The sequence below is a fragment of the Mastigoproctus giganteus genome, chromosome 3 (assembly GCF_048544385.1).
Source record: "Mastigoproctus giganteus isolate SK-2022 chromosome 3, ASM4854438v1, whole genome shotgun sequence".
Classification (NCBI taxonomy): Eukaryota; Metazoa; Arthropoda; class Arachnida; order Uropygi; family Thelyphonidae; genus Mastigoproctus; species Mastigoproctus giganteus.
This window is the reverse complement of record NC_143577.1, coordinates 130,400,242-130,424,347: the sequence shown is the minus strand read 5'-3', so window position 1 is coordinate 130,424,347 and position 24,106 is coordinate 130,400,242. Positions and strand designations below refer to the sequence as shown.

General features: G+C 39.0%; 1 protein-coding gene across 1 annotated transcript in view; it reads right to left on the bottom strand.

Annotated features, from left to right (window-relative positions):
- LOC150088271 (pyruvate kinase PKM-like) overlaps nt 1–24,106 on the bottom strand; it is a 552,820-nt gene that overhangs the window by 297,122 nt on the left and 231,592 nt on the right. The window contains exon 6 of the mRNA XM_090369430.1: nt 6,735–6,877. Within this exon, the coding sequence (XP_090225556.1) occupies nt 6,735–6,877 (143 nt within the window). The remainder of the gene's footprint in view (nt 1–6,734; nt 6,878–24,106) is intronic.

Sequence of the window (24,106 nt, the reverse complement as noted above, 5' to 3'; positions counted from 1 at the left end):
CTGGAGATGTGCAAATGTATCCCAAATTCACAAAGGGGGATCGAAGGGTGACACGAGTAATTACAGACCAGTTTGTTTAACTTCTGTTCCTGGTAAAATAATGGAGTCGCTGGTTAAAGATGCATTGCAGGATCATCTAGACAAGACTGCAGCAATAATTCAGACACAGCATGGGTTTGTTAAGGGAAAGTCTTGTCTGACGAATTTGATAGGATATTATGATGTGGTTACAAAGGAACTGAATGCGAAAAATGATTTTGATATCATATATTTGGATTTCAGGAAAGCTTTTGGCACTGTTGCGCATGGAAGACTGTTGTACAAATTGGAGCAGAATGGTATTAAGGGTAAGTTGCTACAATGGATAAAAGGATGATTAAGTGCTAGAAGACAGAGGGTGGTAAACAATTGGTGCTGCTCTTCTTGGACTAATGTTATTAGTGGAGTCCCACAGGGTTCGGTGTTAGGTCCGCTGTTGTTATGTATATTTATCAATGATATTGATGAAGGTATATCAGGCTTAGTGTCGAAGTTTGCAGATGATACAAAGGTTGGCAGGGTTGTTAATGACAGTAATGGCAGTGTGCTACTGCAACAGGATGTACATATGGGTAGAAGTAACTACAGAGAAACATACCAACTGTGTGGTACTACACTTAAGGTGGTAGAAAATGAAAAAGACCTGGGAGTAATTGTGCAGGCAGATATGAAGTTTTCTGAGCAATGCAGACAGGCTGCCAGGGCAGGTCATGGGGTTTTGTCAATGATATATAGGAATTGTGCTAGCAGGGAAAAGGAGGTGATTATCCATCCGTATAAGGCAATGGTCAGGCCACGCCTTGAGTACTGCGTACAGGTCTGGAGGCCTCATTTTAGGAAGGATGTACATTTACTTGAGCGTGTACAGAGAAGGGCAACAAGATTGGTGAGGGGAATGAAGGGATCCTCTTACCAAGAGAGGCTTAAGTTCTCCAAATTGCAGTGGCTGGAGACTAGGCACCTGTGCGGTGATCTGATTGAGGTATATAAGGCCTTGAATGGGTTGAGCACGCTGAATTCTGATGGGATCCTTCCACTTGTTCAGATTATGAACCTAAGGGGGCATATATTCAAATTAAGAAAAGACAGATGTAGAATAGATGTGCGGAAATTTGCCTTTAGCCAGCGGGTGGTTAATTGCTGGAACAAATTTCCATCTGTCGTTGTGGAAGTTGATAGGTTGAATAAATTTAAGGAGGAACTGGACAGGCATTTAGAGGGAATGGTGTGATTTTTTTTTTTTTTTTTTGGCTGATGCTGCATAAGCTCATACACTTGCTTTCTTGCATCACATGCCACTACTACTACTACTACCTACTCTCATTTTTCCTTTCCCAGTGCTTATGTCACACCAAACAGACTCAACATTCCATTGTCCACCAACATCAATTGGATGCACTTCCTTAGATTTTGTGTGTTTCTTAACTAACAGCATAACCTCTCCTCTCTTCCTGTCCTGTCCTGTCTATCCTTCCTGTACACATTGTACTCCAATTCCAATTCTGCACTGCTTATGTCTGTGTGACACCACTTCTTTGATATCCCATCAATATCTACCTTTGATGTCTTGACTAGCACTTCGAGCTCATCAAATCTTTTAACTATACTCCTAGCATTGGTGTACATGCAAGTATAAATGCACCTGTTTCTACTCTTAGTTAACCTACCACAGTCCATATATTTACTTGTTCCACTATGACTCCCAGCAGTCCTGGAAATCCCCATTGCCTTGCTTTCCAGGCTGCTACTCATTTCAGTAGAAGGAAGCAGTGCAAGAATCACTTTCACCTCTGCCGCTACTGTTAATCTATTAGTCCAAGTTAATCTATCCACACCAAGCTAGCAGTTTTCCGACCCACCTAACTCCGCCTCGATAGCATCAGCAAATATTCTTGCACTTTTTCTATTTAAGTGTATCTGATCCCTGCAGAAGCAGTATCTCCTGTTAACAAGCACAGACAAGGCAAGTTCTCCAAGCATTGTAGACAGGTTGAAAGGAAGGCCAAAGTGTCCTATTGATGATTTAAGAACAATTGCAGGTAGAGCTAAGGATGTCATAATTCCATTATATAAGGCTATTGTTAGACCACACGGAATACTGTGTTCATGTATGGAGACTGCACCTAAAGAAAGACATTGTGCTTCTTGAAAGGGTTCAAAGATGTGTAACTCGTGTGGTGAGATCGGCAAAAGGGGCTCAGCATGAGGAAAGACTTCGAATATGTGGGTTGCAGAGCTTGGAGACTAGGCACCTTAGAGGATACTTGACCTCTAGGAGGCATAAGTAAAATGAATGACGACAAACGTTTCATGGTTATAAATGATTCTAGAACTAGGGGCCATAATTTCAAGTTAAGAGGGGGAGATGTTATCTTGTATTGTAGGAAGTTTTATTTTAGACAGCGAGTTATAAATTACTGGAATAAGTTACCCATATGGGTGGCAGGGACTGACAGTTTGGGGAAATTCAAAGGTCAGGTGGATAATTACCTATGGGAGGAGGGAAATGCATAGATTGTCTATTTCCTTTTTGTTTATTAATTAATTATATTTTTAAAATTTTCTTCTTATTATTATTATTTTAATGTTATTTATTTATTTTATTTTTTTGGTTGGTGTAGCATAATCCATAGGCTTCCTTGCACCATGTGGCCATTGCTAATACTAATCAACCACCCACTGGCTGAAACAAAACTTCTGCACAGTTATCCCAGAACCATCCTTCCTCAACTTGAATTTATTCCCCCTTATGTGTGTAGTCTTGGCAAGTGAAAGAATGCAATTAATATTCAGCTTATTCAATCCATTAAAGGTTTTAAACAGCTCAATCAGATCTCCCTACAGGTGCCTAGTCTCGAGACATTGCAATTTGCAGAACTGATTGGGTAAGAGCACCCTATTGTTTGTTTCACCAGTCTGGCTGCCCTTGTCTGCACCAGTAACAGCAGATCTCCATCCTTCCTAAAGTGAGGCCTTCAGACTTGTATACAATACTCAAGATGTGGCTAACCATGGCCTAATGCAAAGGGGTAATCACCGTCAGCTAGCAAAATTTCTGTATACCATTGAAAAAATCCCGTGAGCTGTCCTGGCAGGATGTCTGCACCGCTTAGAGAATTTCATGTGTAACTGTACAATTACCCCGGGGTCTCTTTCATTCTTTGTTGCCCTGAGTGTATTACCACACAATTCATAAGTTACTCTGAAGTTACTGCTACCCATATGCAGTACCCTGCATTTGTCAATATTAAACTTCAACTGCCATTTCTCAGTATATCGACCAAATTTTCCTAGATCTTCTTGCAGTTGCCCCCCCCATGACTGTTGTTAACCTCCCAGTCAACTTTTGTATCAACTGCAAACTTATAAATTAACCCTAATATACCTTCATCAAAATCATTGAAAACAACAATGGGTCCAGCACAGAAACCTGGGGAGCTTCACTAATAACATTACTTTATGAAGAGCAGTGCATGTTGAAAACTAATATCTGTTTCCTTCCAGTAATCATCCCTTTATTCACAGCAGTAACTTGTCCTTAATGCTACATCGCTCCAGTTTGTACAGCAGCCTTTTAAGTGCAACAGTATCAAAAGCCTTCCAGAAATCCAAGCATATCATATTGTCACAAAGTGATCGAGCAATCATCAGCTGGCAGATGAAGAAAGATGTGACAGTAGTTAAAAGTAAAAGCAAGGGTTTTAACTTTAGAAGAGGGGACTTTGACAGTTTAAGATACTATAAAGCATCTGTGAACAGGACCGATTGCCGAGGGATGGTGAATACATTTGAAAAATTGCTGTATATCATTGACTATACACCATGAACTACAGTGGCAGACTGTCTGCTATGCTCAATAAACTTCATATTTAACTGCACAATTACTCTCACATCTTTTTCATTCCCTACCAACCTAAGTGTAGTACCACACAGTTGGTACATTTCTTTGGGGTAGGTTACTTTTACCCATATGCAGTTCTTTGCATTTGAAAATGGTAAATTTCAGTTGCTACTTCCCAGCCCATCTATTCTAGACCCTGTTGCAGCAACACACTGTCATTACTGCCATTGTCAACCCTGCCAATCTTTGTATCAACTACAAACTTGGACATTAAGCCTGATATACCTTCATCAATATCATTGATAAATATACAAAACAAACAGTGGGCCCAACACCAAACTCTGGAGGATTCCACTAATAACATTAGTCCATGAAGAGCAGCATCCATTGATTACCACTCTCTGTCTTCTCCCACTCAAACACAATTTTATCCATTGTAGCAACTTGCCCTTAATACCACAATGCTCCAATTTTTACAGTAGTCTTCTATGCGCAACAGTGTCAAAAGCTTTGCTAAAATCCAAATATATGATATCAAAATTATTTTTTGCATCCAGTTCCTTTTTAACCACATCATAGTATCCAATCAGATTTGTCAGACAAGACTTACCAGTAATAAACCAATGCTGTGTCTGAATTATTACTGTAGTCTTGTCTAGATAATCTTGAAATAATTCTTTAACCAGTGACTCCATTATTTTCACCAGAACAAAGTTAAATTAACAGGTCTGTAATTACTCGTGTTACCCTTAGATCTTCCTTTGTGAACTGGGGACACATTTGCACATCTGTAGTCCATGGGGATCTCCCCTGAATCTAAGGATGCGCTCATATTATGGCTAATGGTTTGCTAACTTCCTTTGCTATCTTCTTTAATATAACTGGATAGACCACCCCAGGTGCCTTTCTTATGTTTAACTTCAATAATTTCACTTCGCTTTGGTTATTACACTCCCTGTTAGAGTTTAATAAGCTTCTGTTCTCCACTTCCCTAAAGGAATTCCTGATGTGGGAATGCAGATGCAAAATGTTCATTCAGTTTGTCAGCTACCTCAGCAGGATCATCAACAACCGATCCATCAATATCAAATGGACCAATCTGATTCAGCCCCTGCCTTCTAAAGTTTATAGAGGTAAAGAAGTGCTTGCTGTTTTTCTTCACATCCTTTTCCAAAGATTTCTTGTAATCTGCCTTTGCTTGCCTAACCTCATTTGTGATTTGGTTACCGACAAGCTTATATCTACCATAGGCTTCTGTCACCTGACGATTTATATGCATTCCATACATTTTTTTTTTTCTGTCACGAGTCTCATTACTTAATTTGACATCCATTTAGGCCTAAACTTTGAACAGTTTCCTTAACTGGTATGAAAACCCTAGTAGTTCCCAAGATTAATTCCTTGAATGTTTCCCATTTAGAATTTGCTGTTGGTAACATCACTGCACTGCTTTCTTGCACTGCTTATATTAGAAACCCTTAGGTTTCTAATATAAGCAGTGCAAGAATTACTATCACCTCTGATTGCGGCTACTCTTAATCTTTTAGTCTGTGAATCTACTGAAGCTAGTAGTTTTTGTACCCAACTACCACTACCTCGATAGCATTTGCAAACACTCTTTCACCCCTTCTATTTAAGTGTATCCCATCCTTGTAGAAGCAGTCTCTCCTTTTAACAAGCACATACCATACTGACAAAAATTCTACCCCATGAGCCCTGCACAATCTCTCCAGGGCTGAATTCATTGACACGGCTCTCATCATATATTCCCTCCTATTGTGTCTAGGCAAAATTGCAGACCTTTTCAAATTTTACCCTAACTTCCAACTTTTTTTCAACACTTACTTGTACTTGTTAAGTAAATCTGCAGATCTCCTGCTCTTAATGTCATTAGTTTCAACGTGTACAACAATATCACCCTTTGTGTCCTTAAAAGATGATATCTACTCTACAGTGTCAACAACTTTTCCCCCTGGCAGACATGCCCTGATCCTATTCCACTTATCCTTTTTACACGATATGTTACCTGTCTCCCCTGACAATAAAGTCAACGACAATAACTAGTTCCTGTGGAACCAGCGCATTCTGCCTTGCAGATTGCCACTGTGTTGCCTGATGCACAAGAGTGAGGCTGGCATTGAGATGGGCAGCTGAGAGCTTGATGGGTCCTCCACTTTAATAACTTTGAGGGCATCTACACGAGTCTTCATTCTCTCAAAACTGCCCATCAGAATGCTGAGTTGGCACCTAATAGCTTTACACTCCTTGCACCTAGCACACACAAAGACATCCTCCTTAGCTAGATCGCATCCTGTTCCAAAAAGGTACACAAACATTTCACAAGTTGCACATTTTTTTAGGCTGTCATGTGTTTGGAGAATCATCTCTCCCATTTTCCCTTGAGCCACAGCACTCCTGCTACTTTGTGCCTGTTGCTTTGCTGCTCTAGTCTGGGGCATGATGTCTGATTGAATACAACTGATTAACAAAGAAAATTAATAAGATTAATAAATTTAATTAATTATCAATACTACACTATCTAGTAATCAGCCACTTGCATATAACGTTTTAACAAAAAGTTATTCATTCAAAAATTTTCATAGAATGACAATTTTTATTATAGTCTCACGTTTTTTTTTTTTTTTTTTTTTTTGATAAAATTAACAATCTATAAAATGATTGATAAATGCTATAATGAGCAATGGCCCATAAGCAACAAAGGTTTCTTTTTCTGTCTGAGAGATATCATTTATAAAATTTCTAATTCTGAAATTGGAAGTTTTATTCCTAGAACTAATAATCATCTAGGATGTAGAAGAGAGAAAATGTAAGAATTCATTTTTCAAAAACATACCTCTTGTTCAAGTCCAAACTGTAAATCTTGTTTATCTTTCTCTGAAACAGCAGGCAAATCAACTTCAGCTCCCGGCAAGTTGACACCTTTCTTGCTACCTAACATACCACCATTTTCTATTTCACAAATCAAATGATCTGATTCTGTCAAGAAAAAATTAAGTTGTTGCTTTATTTATTAAGTTGTAAAAAAAATATATGCTATATATATATATATATAACACAGGGTGTCTCAAAAATATTGGTACAAACGTTTAGGGGAGGTAGGTAACATCTAAAGGAATGTGAATCGCATAGGAACCCATAACTGGAAACGTCACGGGAAAGTAGTAGCAGAGGCACAAGAAGCAGAAATGACACAAGAAAGTAATTAGTGGCAAACATTTATTTGACATAATATTAACAATGGAGTACGAGATGGATGTATTTCATGATGTCACAACAGATGCTCGAAGGTTCCACCATGAGACGTGATGCATGGGTGACAGCGATGCAGCATGGATTGGCGGACACGGTCAAACACACCTGGAGTTTATTTGACAGTAGCAGCAGCGCAGACGAGTCTCGCCACGAGATCCATTTCCGTCTCCACAGGCGATTCATACACGATAGATTTGAGGGCCCCCCACAGAAAGAAATCAAGGCTCGATAAATCAGGTGAGTGTGGGGGCCAGGCAACGGGTCCACCACGGCCAATCAAACGACGCCGAAAATGCCTGTTCAAATGGTCACAAACACACACTTTCCATAATGGGCAGGCGCAGTCATGTTGAAACCAAATGTTATATCTCAAATTTGCTGGAACATTGTCAAGTAACCCTGGTAGAACTTGTTCAAGAAAGATCCGATATTTAGCGGAGTTCATGCTGGTTGGTAACAGGTATGGGCCGACTAAGCGGTCATCGACCATACCTCCACCACACAGCATGGGGACGCACACCGTGTGGGTTGTCACGAGCCCGTACATGGGCACTGTGCTGATTGAATAAGCCTTCCCGAGTGAAATAAGCCTCATCCGTGAACAAAACATAGGCTGGAAAATTCAAGTCTTGAACACTTTCTTGGAAAAGCCACAAGTGCAGGATGATCTTGGGGGAGCGGTAACTGAACCCTTTGGAGATGAAAGGGCTGTAAGGAATCGTCGTGCCAGACATGCTGTACACTGCAACGAGACACTCCTAAGGCAGAGGCAATGGCACGTGTGCTGGTAATAGGATTATTCTGGACGGCATTCAACACACTTTCTTCCATGGCGGGAGTTTGCGTCGAATGTGGTCTGCCCGCACTACTCCTGTTACTTTTAAATGACCCATAATCGCACAAATTTTGATGCACACGTGCAAACAAACGGTGGTTCGGTACATGTCTGTCTGGGAAGCGTTCTCCATAAATTCGTTGAGCGGCACGTCCTTTGCCCTCTGCTAATCTGTACACTAGGTGCATGTCTGCCAGCTCACAATTCGTATATCTATGCATGCTCTTCATGCAGCGACTACTGCTTGAATGAGTAAATCAGAAAATTTCACTCTCGCAAACTGATAAACAACGCCGGCTACTGATTTCCGGTGACGCTTCTGGTTAGGTTCCTATACGATTCACATTCCTTTAGATGTTACCTACCTCCCCTAAACGTTTGTACCAATATTTTTGAGACACCATGCATATGTGTGTGTGTGTGTGTGTGTAATGAATACATTAAAAAACTGAAAAGGACTAATGATTTACTTAGTTATGGTTGCAGTTAACCAGATTCTGGTCTGAACAAAGAATTACATCTTGATAATAGAGCAAAATTTTAAGTTATAAACTTAGTTACAGTAAACCCCTCACTAATCTGGTTGTCAGATAATCCGGATCGAAATATGAAAATTCTGTTCACAGTTGATTACTTTGAAAGAAACAGAATTTAGGAAGGCAGATGAGTAATTCTCACTGCACACTGATTGGCTGAAAATATAGAGGCAAAATCTACATTACATTGTCTTGCGTGTTGTTCAGTATTGTTGTTGACTCTGAGTCGGACGGAAATTATTGCTTATATCACTTTATTTGGGTACGTCTTTATATGTATATACATATGTACATAAGTTAATATATTTTATAAAATTATGGGTTCTAAGGAATTAAAAAGTGAAATAAAAAGAAAACACTTCAATTTAACTATCATTAACAAGCTGAAAGTGATAGAACAACTTTAATGGTGTTCCTGGAAAAACAAAATTTCTGAAGAATTTGGTATTGGTCAACAGGCTGTGTCAGATATTAAAAAAACAAAAGAAATCTATAAAGACATTTCCTTTAAAATTCGGTGTGGGGAGTAATAAAAGCAGTGCATCAATTAGACAGACATTAAAAAAGTCAAAAGAAGTGTTGCATATTTAAGAAGCTGTATTTAAGTGGTATTCACAGCAAGGATGAAGTGGCATTGGCATGCAATGCCAGCGTCACTAGATAAATGTATAAAAAGACAAAAGACAATACATTTATGCATCGATAGATGGATAAATGTATTACAGTGATTTTTTATTTATTTATTTTCACCAGCACTAATTATATCATAAAATTTCCAATTTATTTGTGTTCTAAGTTTTTTTTGTCTTTTAGGGATATCTTTTGCTTGACTAATCTGGACGACCACGCCCTCATATTACTCCGGTTTAGTGAGGATTTACTGTATATGTGTGAACATGCCAATAAAATACATGGTGCTAAAATTAAAAAAAATAATAAAAATAATAAAAAATTATAATAAAGATAAATTAAACTATTAAATATTTAACATAACCCAGTATTACTGCTTGGTATGATCTAACGTACTGCTTAACTATAGAATTAAAAAAAAAAAAAAAAAAATATTTATACCTATAGTACTAACTTGTAATGTTTATGGGCATATTCTCAAAAATACCGGCGCCTCCGTAGCCAGGTGGGAAGGAGCAGCAGTGCGTAGTACATGCTTCTTGATTAGACCGGGGTTCAAGCCCGTCACCACCAAATACGGAGGATGCGGAAAGGTCAGGAAATGACCAATGAATATTCCCGGAGCAATATGGCCTTGGTTGCTAATGCTCCTAAAAACCAAATAACAAACAAACAAACAAAAATACCTATCACTAAAATATTTTTGAAAATTTGACTTTACATCAGTCCCCTGCTATAGTGCATTTCACTCAGCACTTATTTGCTATAGCACTCTGTTAACCTTGAGGAGTTACCTATTAGGTGGTCCACGATTAAAAATATAGCATTAGCATTAGTAGAGACATATTATGCAAGAAGCAGGCTTATGCAGCATCAGCCAAAACAAGTAATATAAAAAAAAAATTTTTAAAGTCAGTTCCTACTTAGGTCAACAACGAACTTTCGACTTCAAAAATTTATCAAAAAATTATTGATTTTCGCAAGAATTGAACTCGCATTCTTCACCTTGACATGAAAAATATTGAAATCCTTGCATTTTACCGATTGAGCTACTGCCTGTTGATTTCAATTTTATTCCTAAATTTATATCCTGCAAAATATCTTATATAAGAGAAACTTTTTTCTCCCATATAAAACAAAAATTAATTAATTAAATTTAATTAATGAATTAATATTTGAAAAAACTGTATTAACATCAAGTGTCATCCACTACAAGTTTAAAAAAATGTATTTGAACTTGAGTGGATGAATAAAAAGTATTTTATTAACGATTGAAAATTTGAACAAGATATATAAATATATATAGGGAACTAATAGTAGGAATTGAAAAAAAAGAAAAAAAAAACCCACTTCCACTTCACCCCTCCGTTCGTTCGAAATACCTGTCCAGCTGAGCCTTAAATTTATTTAGGCTATCAACTTCCACGACAACGGATGGAAGTCTGTTCCACCAACCAACTACCCGCTGGCTAAAGGCAAATTTCCACACATCTATCTTACATCTGTCTTTCCTCAATTTGAATTTATGCCTTCTTAGGTGATTATTCTGAGCAAGAGGAAGAATTCCATCAGCATTGAGCATGCCCAAACCATTCAAGGCTTTATAAACCTCTATCAGATTACCTCGCTGGTGCCTAGTCTCCAGACACTGTAATTTGCAAAACTTAAGCGTTTCTTCGTAAGAGCAATCCTTTGTTCCATTCACTAATCTTGTTGCCCTTCTCTGTACTCATTCCAGCAGCTCTACATCCTTCTTGAAATGAGGCCTCCAGGGCTGTATACAGCACTCAAGGTGTGGACTGATCATTGCCTTATACAAGGGAATAATCACCTCCTTATCCCTGCTAGAAAAATTCCTGTATATCACTGACAAGACACCATGAGCTACTCTTGCAGCCCATCTGCACTGCACAGAGAACTTCATATATGCCTGCACAATTACCTCCAGGTCCTTTTCATTCTCTACCACTGTCAGTGTAGTACCACAAAGTTGATACGTTGCTCTGGGGTTGCTGTTTCCCATATGTAGTACTTTACATTTGTCAATGTTAAACTTCATTTGCCACCTCTCAGCCCATCTGCTCAACCTTTCCAGATCCTGTTGCAGCAGCATAGTGTCAGTAGTGTCCTTGACAACCCTGCCAACCTTTGTATCGTCTGCAAACTTGAACATTAAGCTTGATAAACTATCATCAATATCATTTATAAATACAGAAAACAATCATAGACCCAACACTGAACCCCGAGGGACTCCACTAATAACATTAGTCCACGATGAGCAGTGTCCATTGATTACCACGCTCTGTCTTCTCCCCCTCAACCACCCCTTTATCCATAGCAGCAATTTGCCTCCAATGCCACACTGCTCCAATTTGTGCAGCAGTCTTTCATGTGCAACAGCATCAAAAGCCTTTCTAAGATCCAAGTATATAATATCAAAGTTATTCCCTGCATCCAGTTCTTTTGTGACTGCATCATAGTATCCAATCAAATTGGTCAGGCAAGACTTCTCTTCAACAAAACCATGTTGTGTCCAAGTTATAACTGAAGTCTTGTCTAGATGATCCTGCAGTGCTTCTTTAACCAGTGCCTCCATTAATTTTCCTGTAACAGAAGTTAAACTCACAGGTCTATAATTACTGGTGTCGGCCTTTGATCCTAATTTGTGAATTCGGGTCACATTTGCACATCTCCAGTCTGTGGGTACCTCCACTGAGTCCAAGGAAGCTCTCATAATTATGGCTAAGGGTTTGCTTACTTCCTTTGCTGCCTCCTTTAATATAACTGGATAGATCCCATCCACCCCAGATGCCTTTCTTGTGTTTATCTTCAACAATTTCTCCTCCATTTTAGTCTCAGTTATTACAAGATTCTCTAGCTTACTGCCAGAGTTGAATACACCTCTGGCATTCCCCTCGCTGAATAAATCCTCATGTGTGAATGCAAAATATTCATTTAGTTTGTTAGCTACCTGAGCAGGATCATCAACAGTTGACCCATCGATATCAAGTGGACCAATCTGATTCATCCTCTTCCTTCTAGAGCTTACATAAGTAAAGAACTCTTTGCTGTTTTTCTTTGCATCCCTTGCCAAAGATTTCTCGTAATCTGCCTTTGCCTGCCTAACCTCCTTTGTAACTTGGTTACAGATCAACTTGTATCTATCTTAGGCTTCTGTGTCACGTGTTAATTTATATGTATCCCATGTATTTTCTTCTCTGCCATGTGTCTCATTAGTTCATGTGACATCCATTTAGGCCTAAACCTTGAACAATATTTCTTAGGTGGTATGTAAAGCCTAGCAGCTTGCAAGATAACTTCTTTGAATGCTTCTCATTTGTTGATAACATCTTCAGTTGGTCCCACTGTATAGAATTTAAATACTGTCTCAGACCATCATAGTCGCCTTTACGAAAGCAATAACCCTTCCCTCTACCCCTGATGGTAGTTACCTCTTTGAGTAAATCCCACTTCAGCACACTGTGATCACTGCCACCTAGTGATTCCTTTATCTGCAGATTCTCAATGCATGAAGAATCACTACTGATAATCAAATCAAGAGTATTACTCCCTCTAGTTGCCTCTCGAACATGTTGATTAGAAAACAATCATCCAATAAATCCGTAAAGGCCTTGCTAGTGTGTGAGTGACCAATCCACAAATTCCAGTCAATATCTGGGAAATTAAAATCCCCCATTATAAGACTCTCTGAAGTACTGGCCCACTCTATTTCCCTGTACAGTTTCTTATTATACTCATCAGAGTCATTAGATCTATAGCACACTCCTACTCTCAATTTTGATCTCCCAATGCTTATGTCACACCAAACTGACTCAACACTGCACTGTCCAGCGATGTCGACTGGCTTCACTTCCTTGGATTTTATGTGTTTCTTAACTAATAGCATAACCCCTCCTCCCTTCCTATCCTTTCTGTAGACGTTGTACTCCCCAAATTCCAGTTCTGCATTCCTTATATCTGTGTGACACCACGTCTCTGATATCCCAACAATATCCGCCTTTGATGCTTTGAGCAATACCTCAAATTCATCAAATTTCTTTACCAACCTCCTAGCATTGGTGTACACGCAAGTATACATGCACCTGGTTCTATTCTTAGCTACCCTAAAACAACCCATGTGTTAACTTGTACCGCAGTGACTCCAAGCAGTCTCTGAAATATCCTTCATCTTGTTTTTCAAGCTTCTGCTCATTCCAATAGAAGCAGTTCAAGAATCACTTTCACCTGTGCCAGTGGCTACTGTTAATCTATTAGTCTTTGTATCCCCCCCCAAGCTAGCAGTTTTCCAACTCACCTAACACTGCCTCGATAGCATCAGCAAATATTCTTGCACCCTTTCTATTTAAGTGTATCCCATCCCTGTAGAAGCAATCTCTCCTGTTAACAAGTACATTCCAGGCTGAAAAGAATTCTACCCCTTGAGCCTTGCACAATCTTTCCAGGGCCGAATTGATCGACAAGGCTCTCATCATATACTCCCTCCTATCGTGTCTGGCAGAATTGCAGACACTTTCAAATTCAACCCTACTTCACGGCTTTTTTTGAACAGTGACCTGTACTTGTTAAGTAATTCCGCTGGTCTCCTACTCTTAATATCATTAGTGCCAACGTGTACAACTATATCACCTTTTGTGCCCTTAAAAGATGATATCTGCTCTACAACGTCATCAACCTATGCCCCTGGCAGACATACACGGGTCCTGTTCCACCTATCCTTTTTACAAAGCATGTTCCCCGTTTCCCTGACAATAGAGTCACCAAAAACTACTAGTTCCTGTGGGACCAGCGCATTCTGCCTTGGGGGCTGCCTCTGTGTTGCAAGATGACCAAGTGCAAGCTCTGGCGTTGATGTGGGCAGCTGAGAGCTTGATGGGCCCCTCAATTTATTTCCTTCGAGGGCATCCACCCTGTCCTTCAAGGTCTCATATAGGCCCATAACAACGCCGAGTTGTCGCCTAATTTCCTTGCACTCCTTGCATCGTGCAGACACAAAGACATCCCCCATGGCAGTATCATGTCCCGTACCCGATTGCTCCGCAAACATCAAGCAAACAGTGCATCTTAAAAGGCTGTGATTCAGAGGGCAACTGCCCCCCCTCAGTTCTCCCCTGAGTCACAGCACTCCCATTAGCTTGAGCCTTTTGCTTTGCTGCCCTGGTCAGAGTCATGATTTCGATTTAAATGTCAATAAAATTACAATTTCAGAACAAAATTAAAACCCTAAACTTGTATCTTAACACAGTTATAACGCTATATTTATTTTTCAGTATCGAGTGTTATCTACGAGTTCCCTTTATATAACTTCCGTATCAAGTATGTATTAATTATTTGTGACGTTTGTACTCTAAGTCGCTATATATATATAGTTAAAAGTACAATTTAATTGACAATGAAGTTTAAAGATTAATAGATCTACTGATTAATTGACAATATTATATTATGCACTATACTATAGAAAGCTAATGCTATCAAACTGACAGTAACTGGGGTGAGATTAGGGCAGGTCACTATTATGGGAAACATTCATTAGGGCATGTGCAATTAGAGCATATGCGATTATAGCAAGTCACCATTAGGGCATATGAATTAGGGCAAGTGTGACTGAACCGTGTATAAGGTTTGAAGGCAAGAAGGGTGTGTGTAGTATTCTGGCATGACCCCCCCACTTGAACTGCAGTGGGATCACTCACAGAGAACCAACTTTGCCTTGCTGATGGCGATGCGTCCTCTTTTTTGAGGCATGGCATACTGGAACAGCTACAACACAACTTACATAAGGGTTACATTCTGCAGAACTCTACGTAGCTAAGTCAAGTTTACGTGTCGGAATTTCCCTAAATGCTTATGAAGCACTCGCAAATATGCACACTGAATTTGATTGAAGCAAAAAAGAAATGTTCGACGAACATGTAAATAGAATCATTTATTCAATTTTTTTTATCTCATTTGCAAGAAAAATGACAAAAGTGTACAAAATTACAAAAATTTCAAAATTATAAAATTACAAAAAGAGAGAGGGGACAGGCATAACATCAGCAAGTTTTATCTTGCTGATGTTATAATGAGACTGTTGCCAAAATTAATTCTCCAGCTGATCAGCATGCTGCTGTGGAAGTTGAAGGCTGTGGAGATTTAAGTTTTTTTTTTTTTCCCAAACATATCACAAAATTTCTCTGCAGCTGCAGAATTGGCACTGGCGACTTCACTGCATACTTTAATGTTTTGGAAACAAGCACGACGCTTGAACCTATAAAACCACCCATTGCTTGCCACAAACTTGGCGTGCAGTTCCCCATACTTATCCTTAATATCTTCATAAATACTTCGTGCATTTGCCTGAATGACCATTTGATTCAGAGGCACTCACTTCTGAATCTGATTTTCCATATATGTTATAAATAGCTTTTCCATCTTTGATATAGCATCTGAACGCTGTTTTGTGATCACTGTTGACCTTAAATGCGTGGATTCTTGAACATGATCTTTTACATGCGCACTGTCCTTTATACCCAGGATTACTAACAGTCCTGCCATTGTGCACCTTCACGATGGTGGGACTGTCAGTAATCCTGGGTATAACCTCCATGCACAAAGTACATGGTGGGTGACCACCCAGGTGTGAACCAATGTAAGCAGGGGTCAAGGTGTGGCGCCCACACCACATGGAGGAATGCTGACCTTCTACGTTACCAGGCAGTACTAGGTGGTCGATGACTCTCATCAACCGGTGCAATACCAGCACTTTGCTTATTGGAGGCTTGAAGTGGTGGAACTCATGTTTAGTCTCTAGAGCTAAGTTCTGGTCAACCCTTCCCTATCTCTTCCATCATGCAGTATGATTGATGACTTTTGAGGTTATGATGAACATCGTGGCGACATCCAATATTCGAGGGTACAGCTATAAAATGGTGTTCGAGGGCCGGCTGCTAGTTAGTACACCGGACCAAACCTATGGTAACTCTCTAGGAGACTTCCGGATCAGATAGTGTATAATCTTGCTACTTCTACTCTGCCAGATAGTGACTGGAGGGAGTCCGAGTAGTGGGTATATGGGGAGCATTGTCGAGGCCACGTTATGTCAAGGATCTGGGTATATTCTTACCATGTGTATGCCATAACCAAAAATTTCATTACTTCATACAGCATGTTCCACACACTTTTCTTAATATTGAATACACCATGAATTGTCAAACTAATAGAGCAAGCTTATCTGCGAAAAGATCTAAACCTCCCAAGCATTTTCTAATTAATTTCACAAATATACGTGGTCTCAATTCCAATCTCAACGATGTCCATTTCCACTTGCAGTCTGCCAAACCACATGTACTTTTTCTAACAGAATCTCAGTTATCGGTTGATTCAACTACTGCTCATCTCAAATGCCCAAATTATTCACTGTACGATTCCTTTTGCCTCAAAGGTGGTACTTGTGCATATCTCCATTCTGACATCCCTGTCAGAGACTAGGCAAGTTGGAATCTCCTCTTGCTTAAAATCTCTCTACCTCATTGTGTCACATTCATCTGTTGTCTCTACCATTCTCCCAACTTCACTAATCACTTGGAGCTCTTTGACTTCCTCTCTTTGCAACTTGACTTTCCCTAGTCCAACTTTCCTAACAGTGAGGTAATTTTCCTTGGTGATTTTAATGTTCAAAATTCCAGCTGGATTTTGTTTTCTAATCACAACGACCCAGCTGTTGAGATGCTGTGGCTTTTGCAATTCCTAATGACCTTGCACAGATTGTTCATTTACCTACAAGAATACCAGACAATCCTAATTGTACAGAAAATACGCTTCATCTTTTTCTCACAAACAACCCTTCTAAGTACATGGTAGAAGTGAGAGGTCCTTTAGGCACTTCAGATCACAACTTGGTGACTGTCTCTTCTCCAATTGGGCCTTTATCTCATGGCTATTCCCAACATTGTGTTGTTTGGCATTACAAGAATACAAAATGGGATGAAATGCGAGATTTCTTTTCTTCTTCTCCTTCATCGGATTACTGTTTCAAAACTTCTCATGTCAACCTTTCCTCATATCGTGTCAGTGAAATTATTCTTGCAGGAATCGAATCCTTTATCCCACACTCCACTTTAAAATCTCGTCCTTTATCTAAACCTTGGTTTTCCAATAAATGTACTAAGGCTGTTCAAGAGAAGAATGTTTGAATATCTAATTGGCTTGTTTCTAATTCTTTAGTTTCATTTTCTGCCTACACCAAAGCTTGCAACAATTTCAAAGCAGTTATTAACCAGTCCAAACTAGATTTTGAACAGGCTAAGAGTAAAAAACTTGCTTCTTGGCCTAATGGTAGCCGGGCATTCTCGTCTCTTGCCAATGCTGTTGGCCACAACTTTTGCCCATCTCTACTGCCACCTCTGTCCAAACCAGATGGTTCGGTTGTCACTTCAGCCAAGGATAAAGCTGATCTGCTAGCATCCCATTTTTCTTCCAACTCATGTATTAATGATCTTGGTAAAATACCTCCCACCATTTCCAACACGTTCCATTCAATGCCTCCTGTGGTCTTCTGTCAAAAGGATGTCAGAAGGATTTTGACAAATCTTGATGCTAAGAAAGCTCCAGGTCCCGATGGTATTTCTCCACTTGTTATCAAAACCCGTGCTCCTGAACTTACTCCTATTCTTTGGCGCTTTTTTCACTTTATTATTCCAAAGGTGTTTTTCCTTCTGATTGGAAATTTTCTCATGTCCAGCCAGTTCCTAAAAAAGTGACAAATTCCTCCCATCCAATTATCGTCCCATTGCAATCACTTCTACTCTTTTTTTAAAGTAATGGAGAAGATAAATTAAGAGCCAACGCTTAAACTACCTGGAAACCTTCCGTCTGATCAACAATCGCCAGTACGGATTTCGTCAGTGTCGATCCACTGGTGATATTCTGGCTTATGTTACCCATTTATGGACTAATTCAATGGAAAGGTTCGGTGAAACACAAGTAGTTGCTCTTGACATCTCAAAGGCTTTCAATCGTGTTTGGCATAAAGGTCTTCTAAACAAGCTTCCATCTTATGGTTTGCCAACTGTTTTTAGTAATTTGTTATCTAGTTTTCTCTATGATCACTCACTGAGAGTGATGGTAGATGGCTCTCTGTCTTCTAACTTTTCCACTAATGCCAGTATCTTCCAAGGCTCAGTTCTTTCCCACACTCTTTTCCTCTTGTATATTAATGACCTTCTTCCATTGACTGAAAATCCTATCCATAGTTTTGCCGATGATAGCACATTGCATTCCACTTTCCATTTTAAGAAACGTTGCCCTGCTCAATCAGCTTAAACCTCTCGAAAATCTGCTACCAATTCCTAAATGCCAATCTTCAGGTAATTCTCCAGTGGGGGAAAAGACAACTTAGTTGATTTTAACCCTTCTAAAACTCAGTCTTGTCTTATAACTTGCAAAAAGGATTCTTCTGTTCCTATGCTTATCTTTAGTGACACTCCGGCTTCTAGGCAAAATGATATATCACTTTTGGGGATTACCCTGACTTCTAATCTCTCCTGGCACAAGCACATTACAAATATTGCTTCCTCTGCATCTAAAAAACTTGGTTTTCTCTTTCGCTCGGCGTTACTTTTCTTCCAAACAGCTGCTCAATCTGTATAAATCGCAAATCAGCCCTGCCATGGAATATTGTTTCCGCATCTGGGGTGGTGCTCCCAAAACCTCTCTCAGGCTTCTTGATTCCATTCAGAAGAGGGCAGTTAGGTTAATTAATGGTTCATTTCTAACAGAGTGTCTCTACTCGCTGTCTCATAGACGTACTGTTTCTGCTGAATGCCTCTTCTACAGATACCTCCATGGGCACTGTTCTTCTGAATTGGCTTCTATAATTCCCGCTCTCTCTTTAAAAACAGTCTGAACACGTGCCGCCACCAGCCAACATCCATTTACTGTCCAACTTCAAACTCACAGCACCAACTTTTCATCTTCCTCGTTTATTCACTCAACTGCCGTTTTCTGGAACTACCTTCCTTCATACATATTTCCTGAAAATTACAGTCTATAGAAGTTCAAGTCCAATGTCAACAAATATCTTCTTTCGTCTTCTCAACCTCCAACCCAAGCACGGTACTAAGTACTATAGGTTATAATACCTCTCGTGTTTGGGGTTTACATAAAAAAAAAAAATTAGTATTTACTGTTGAAGCAGCAAGACCTAATTTTGTGCATTAGAGGACTGACTTTGTCCTGCTTCAATCTTCTTAATCAAATGATTAAGATTTCCACTTTCATTTCTAAATCAATTTTGTTTCATATCCTTAGCACTGCCACCACTTACGGTTTCCGTTGATCACTTTCTCTTCACCATTGTAATAAGTAACTAAAAATGAAGAGAAGACTGAAAATTTATTTATGTTTTTTATATGGATGAAAATTTCAGTAAAGGGGAACACATTTCACCATAATAATGTAAAAACCCGCACAATTCCAGTTATCTGTCAGTATTATCGCAAATTCAATAAGATTAAGTTTACTACCCACTTACAATAGATTTCACTAACAGAAAAACCCAATAAACTGGAAAGTGCAAATTGTTTTTATTATTTTATGGTAGTGACCTTGAGAAATATGTTTTAGAAAAATATCACAAAGGCATTCAAAATTGATTCTTATAACTGAACATATGATAAGGAAGAAAGTGTAGTGCAATATCCATTATAAAAATGACCTTTCAGAGATATAAACAGATTAGATTATGTAGCAAAAATTTAAACTTCCAAAGTCTTGAAGCGAATTACCAAAAAAAAAAACTGTGTTATTGGGTTCAAATTATGGTATTTTCACAAAACCACCATTTATTCCTACAGGATGCAAAAGATGTTTCTACAATTTTTTTAAGTTTACACCGGACAGAAAAAACTTACGTAAAGTCGAATTTCCGTAAGTCAGGTATTATATAAGCCGGGAAGTGTCTGTATAATGTTTTGTGGAAGGCGCCCCCGGTGGTTTCCCAACATCTGCGCCATAGCACTTTGTAAAGTACAGAATCTCTGTAAAAGCCAGAAAACGTGAAATGTATGGTTTGTGTCAGAGTAGTGTTATCTTCTATTGCTGTGTCTCTCACATCTTTTATTATTAGCAATAGTAGAGGCATATGATGCAAGTAAGCAAGCTTATACAGCATCAGCCAAAAAAAAAAAAACCTTCACATTTCACCCATCCATTAACTCCAGATGTTTGTGTAGTTCTGCCTTGAATTTATTTAAGCTGTCTACTTCTACAACAGATGGAAGTTTGTTCCAGCAATCAACCACACACTGACTAAAGGCAAATTTCTGCACATCTTTTCCGCAACTGTTTTTCCTCAATTTGAATTTATGTCCCCTCAGGTGACTAATAAGGGCAAGAGGAAGGATTCCATCAACATTGACATTGTTCAAACCATTCAAGGTCTTACCTCAATCAGATCACCTAGCAGGGGCCTAGTCTATAGACAGTGCAATTTGCAGAACTTAAGCCTTTCTTAGTAAGAGGAATCTTTTATTCCATTCAGCAATCTCATTAATACTGTACAGGGTGTCTCAAAAATATTGGTACAAACGTTTAGGGGAGGTAGGTAACATCTAACTCCCCCGATGGTATTCTCCACCTTGTCGCGGTGGGTGGGGCTTGCATGTCCTGGAGAGGAAAGTCGGCGGTAGCTTAGCTACCGGTAGAGCCTTCCAAGCTGGACAGGTCAAAGGGTAGGGGCCAGACTAAGAGAGATACCCCGGCCCTCCAGGTTGGGGGTTGCTGCAACGGGCTAGCTCCTCGTTCAGTGTAAAAAATACACATATGGTAAACGACCTACAAGTGAAAATGAAAATGGACTGCACTTTTGGAAACGACTCGGCAAACGGAAAAGGACTATGATTTTGGGATGCTGGAACATTCAAGGCCTTTCAACTAACAGAAACTTTCTTTTGGATGAACTGGAAAAATTCAAGTTAGACATCGTTGTGTTATCAGAGACAAAGAAAAAGGGATGTGGAGAGGAAATAATGGGAGAATACTACCATTTTTGGAGTGGAGTTGATAAGAGTGAAAGAGCAAGAGCAGGAGTTTCTATTGCTGTTAAAAAGAAATTGAGACACAACATCAAAAGCTGGCAATTTATTAATGAAAGAATGATATCATTGGAACTGAAAATATACGGGACAGAAATATGTATTTTGGGAATATATGCCCCGACTAATGACACCGCCGATACCTTGAAGGATGAATTTTGGGAGGATCTGAGAGAACTAATAGAAAAAAAATTCCTAAGAACAAAGAGATATTTCTAATGGGAGATTTCAATGCAAGAGTAGGAACTGAACAAAATAGCAAAGTTATTGGAAGATTTGGAGAGAAAGAGAGGAATGACAACGGAGATAGACTATGTAATCTTTGTGAATAGTTTGACTTGAGAATAAACAACACATTTTTCTAACACAAGGATATCCATAAATATACTTGGTCACAGGAGACAAGACAAATTAGATCAGTTATAGATTACATTATTTCAAAACATTCAGGGACATATGTATTGAAAGATGTCAGAGTTTATAGAGGAGTTGAATGTGGATCTGACCATTTTCTTGTTAAAAGAACACTGAGGTGGAACTGGATTAAGAAAATATGTGTGGACAACTAACAATGCAGGGAAGGAGAAATGCTACAAGTGGATCAATTTAACCTACTCCAGGATGACAGCATTAGAAACAACTTCACCCAAAGACTGGATGCTGTAATTAACATAGAGATAAAAGGTAATACTGAAGAAATCTACGAATATTTAAAAAATACTGTTAAAAAAATAGCTCATGAAATCCTAGGCAAAATGATGAGCCAGGGACCAAAAAAGACCTGGATTACAGAAAAAGTAAGATCTGCTGTAGATGAAAAGAATCAATCTTGCATATCTGAAATGGTTGGGTGATAGGAATGATGCATATAGGAACATTTATATTGGAAAAAAAAGAAAATAGCCAATCGGTTGGTAGGAGAAGCGAAAAATGAAGAAGGGGAAAGGAAATGCGCAACTATTAATAGCAAATTGGGCTTCAAGCAATCAGCGGAATCGCGGAAGGTCTTTAAAGACTTGATAAAACAGAATAAACACATTGCTGGTTTGCAATTAATACTTTTGAAAGACTGGACAGAGTACTATGAAGGACTTTTAAAAGAAGACTGGGAAGAGTTCAAGACGATGGAGAATTTTGGTGTAGAAGACTCGGGCTTAAAAGTTTCTGTTAGGGAAATGGAACTCCTGCTAAAGGAATGAAGGAATGGCAAATCACCTGGACCTGGAGGAGGAGGAGTTTACATGGAACTTCTGAAATATGGAGGAAGAAGAGTGGCTGTTCTGATACAAAAACTGTTAAATAGTATACTGAGAGGAGAAGAAATATTGAAAGAAATGATAACAGGATATATTACATTGATTTATAAGAACGGCGATCGGAAAAGCTGTTCAAATTACAGAGGAATATGCATCCTGAACCTGCTGTTAAAGATCCTTGGAAAATGGATCAGGAACCATTTAGAAGCCCGAATCGAGGTATCAAAAGAACAAAGTGGTTTTTCAGCTGGGAGGTCATTATAGATCAAATCTCAACAGTATGACAGATCCTTGAAAAATGCCAATCAAAAGGGAAAAAAATCTTTATGATTTTCATTGACCTTGAAAAGGCATATGACAGTGTTCCAAGAAAACTCTTATGGGAAGCACTGAAAGAGGCAAATATTGATAAACAACTGATTAACATTATTAAGGCAATTTACAGGAATAATAGAATCAGAATTAAAGTGGGATCAGCTTTGTCACCTGAATTCCACACTTCAAAGGCTTATTACAAGGTTGTTGCATGTCACCAACACTTTTCAAAATTTATATCGACATCTGCCTAAGATCCTGGTCAAAAAAATGTAATCATCATTCATTATCATTATTAATAGCCATATGGTGCAAGGAAGCCTGAGGCTTATGCTGCACCGGCCAAAAAAAAAAAAAAATTTTCCTATTACCCTGAGAGAGAGAGAGAGAGAGAGAGAGAGAGAGAGAGAGAGAGAGAGAGAGAGAGAGAGAGAGAGAGAGAGAGAGAGAGAGAGAAGTAGAAAGGAATCACCAAGAAAGAGAAGAACGATGATATCCAGCTCAGGACCCTGGGTGTGCCAAGCCCATACTCACCAGATGTGAGCCCCTGGGGTAGATAAAATGGGATTGCAGATTAATAAGAACACCTATATTCACAATTTACTTTTTGCAGATGATCAGGTGGTGATAGCACAAGACTTAGAAGATGCAAAGTATGCATGTCGTCAATTGTTTGAGGAATATAAACAATGGGGTCTAAAAAACAATTTTAGCAAGACTGAAATGTTGTCTTCAGGGCCAGGACACATTCTAAATATTGCAGGTTTTAAAATCAAACAAGTCGATAAATTCAAATATTTGGGATCAATCTTACAAAGTGATGGATCATCCCAAGCAGAGATCAATAAGAGAATTACAGATGGAAGAAAGGCTATCGGCATGTTAAATTCTGTTCTGTGGAGCAAAAAATATCCTAAATAAAACAAAGAAACTTATATTTCAAACGACTGTACAAAGTATTCTATTGTATGGAGCGGAAACCTAGACATTGAATAGGTGAGCGGAAAACAAATTGCTCTCCACAGAAATGGATTTTTGGAGACGCTCAGCAGGAACTTCTAGAAGAGACAGAAAACGGAATGAAGACATAAGGGAAAAAATGGAAGTGAAAAAGACTATTATTGACACCATCAAAGAAAAGCGTCTAACATGGTATGGACATATAAAACGGACGCAAGAAAACATATCCAAAGGCTATGCTGGAATGGATACCTCCTGGAAGAAGAAGAGGAAGACCTAGGAGGACATGGATGGATGGAGTACGGGAGTGCATGACAGCCCGAGACTTA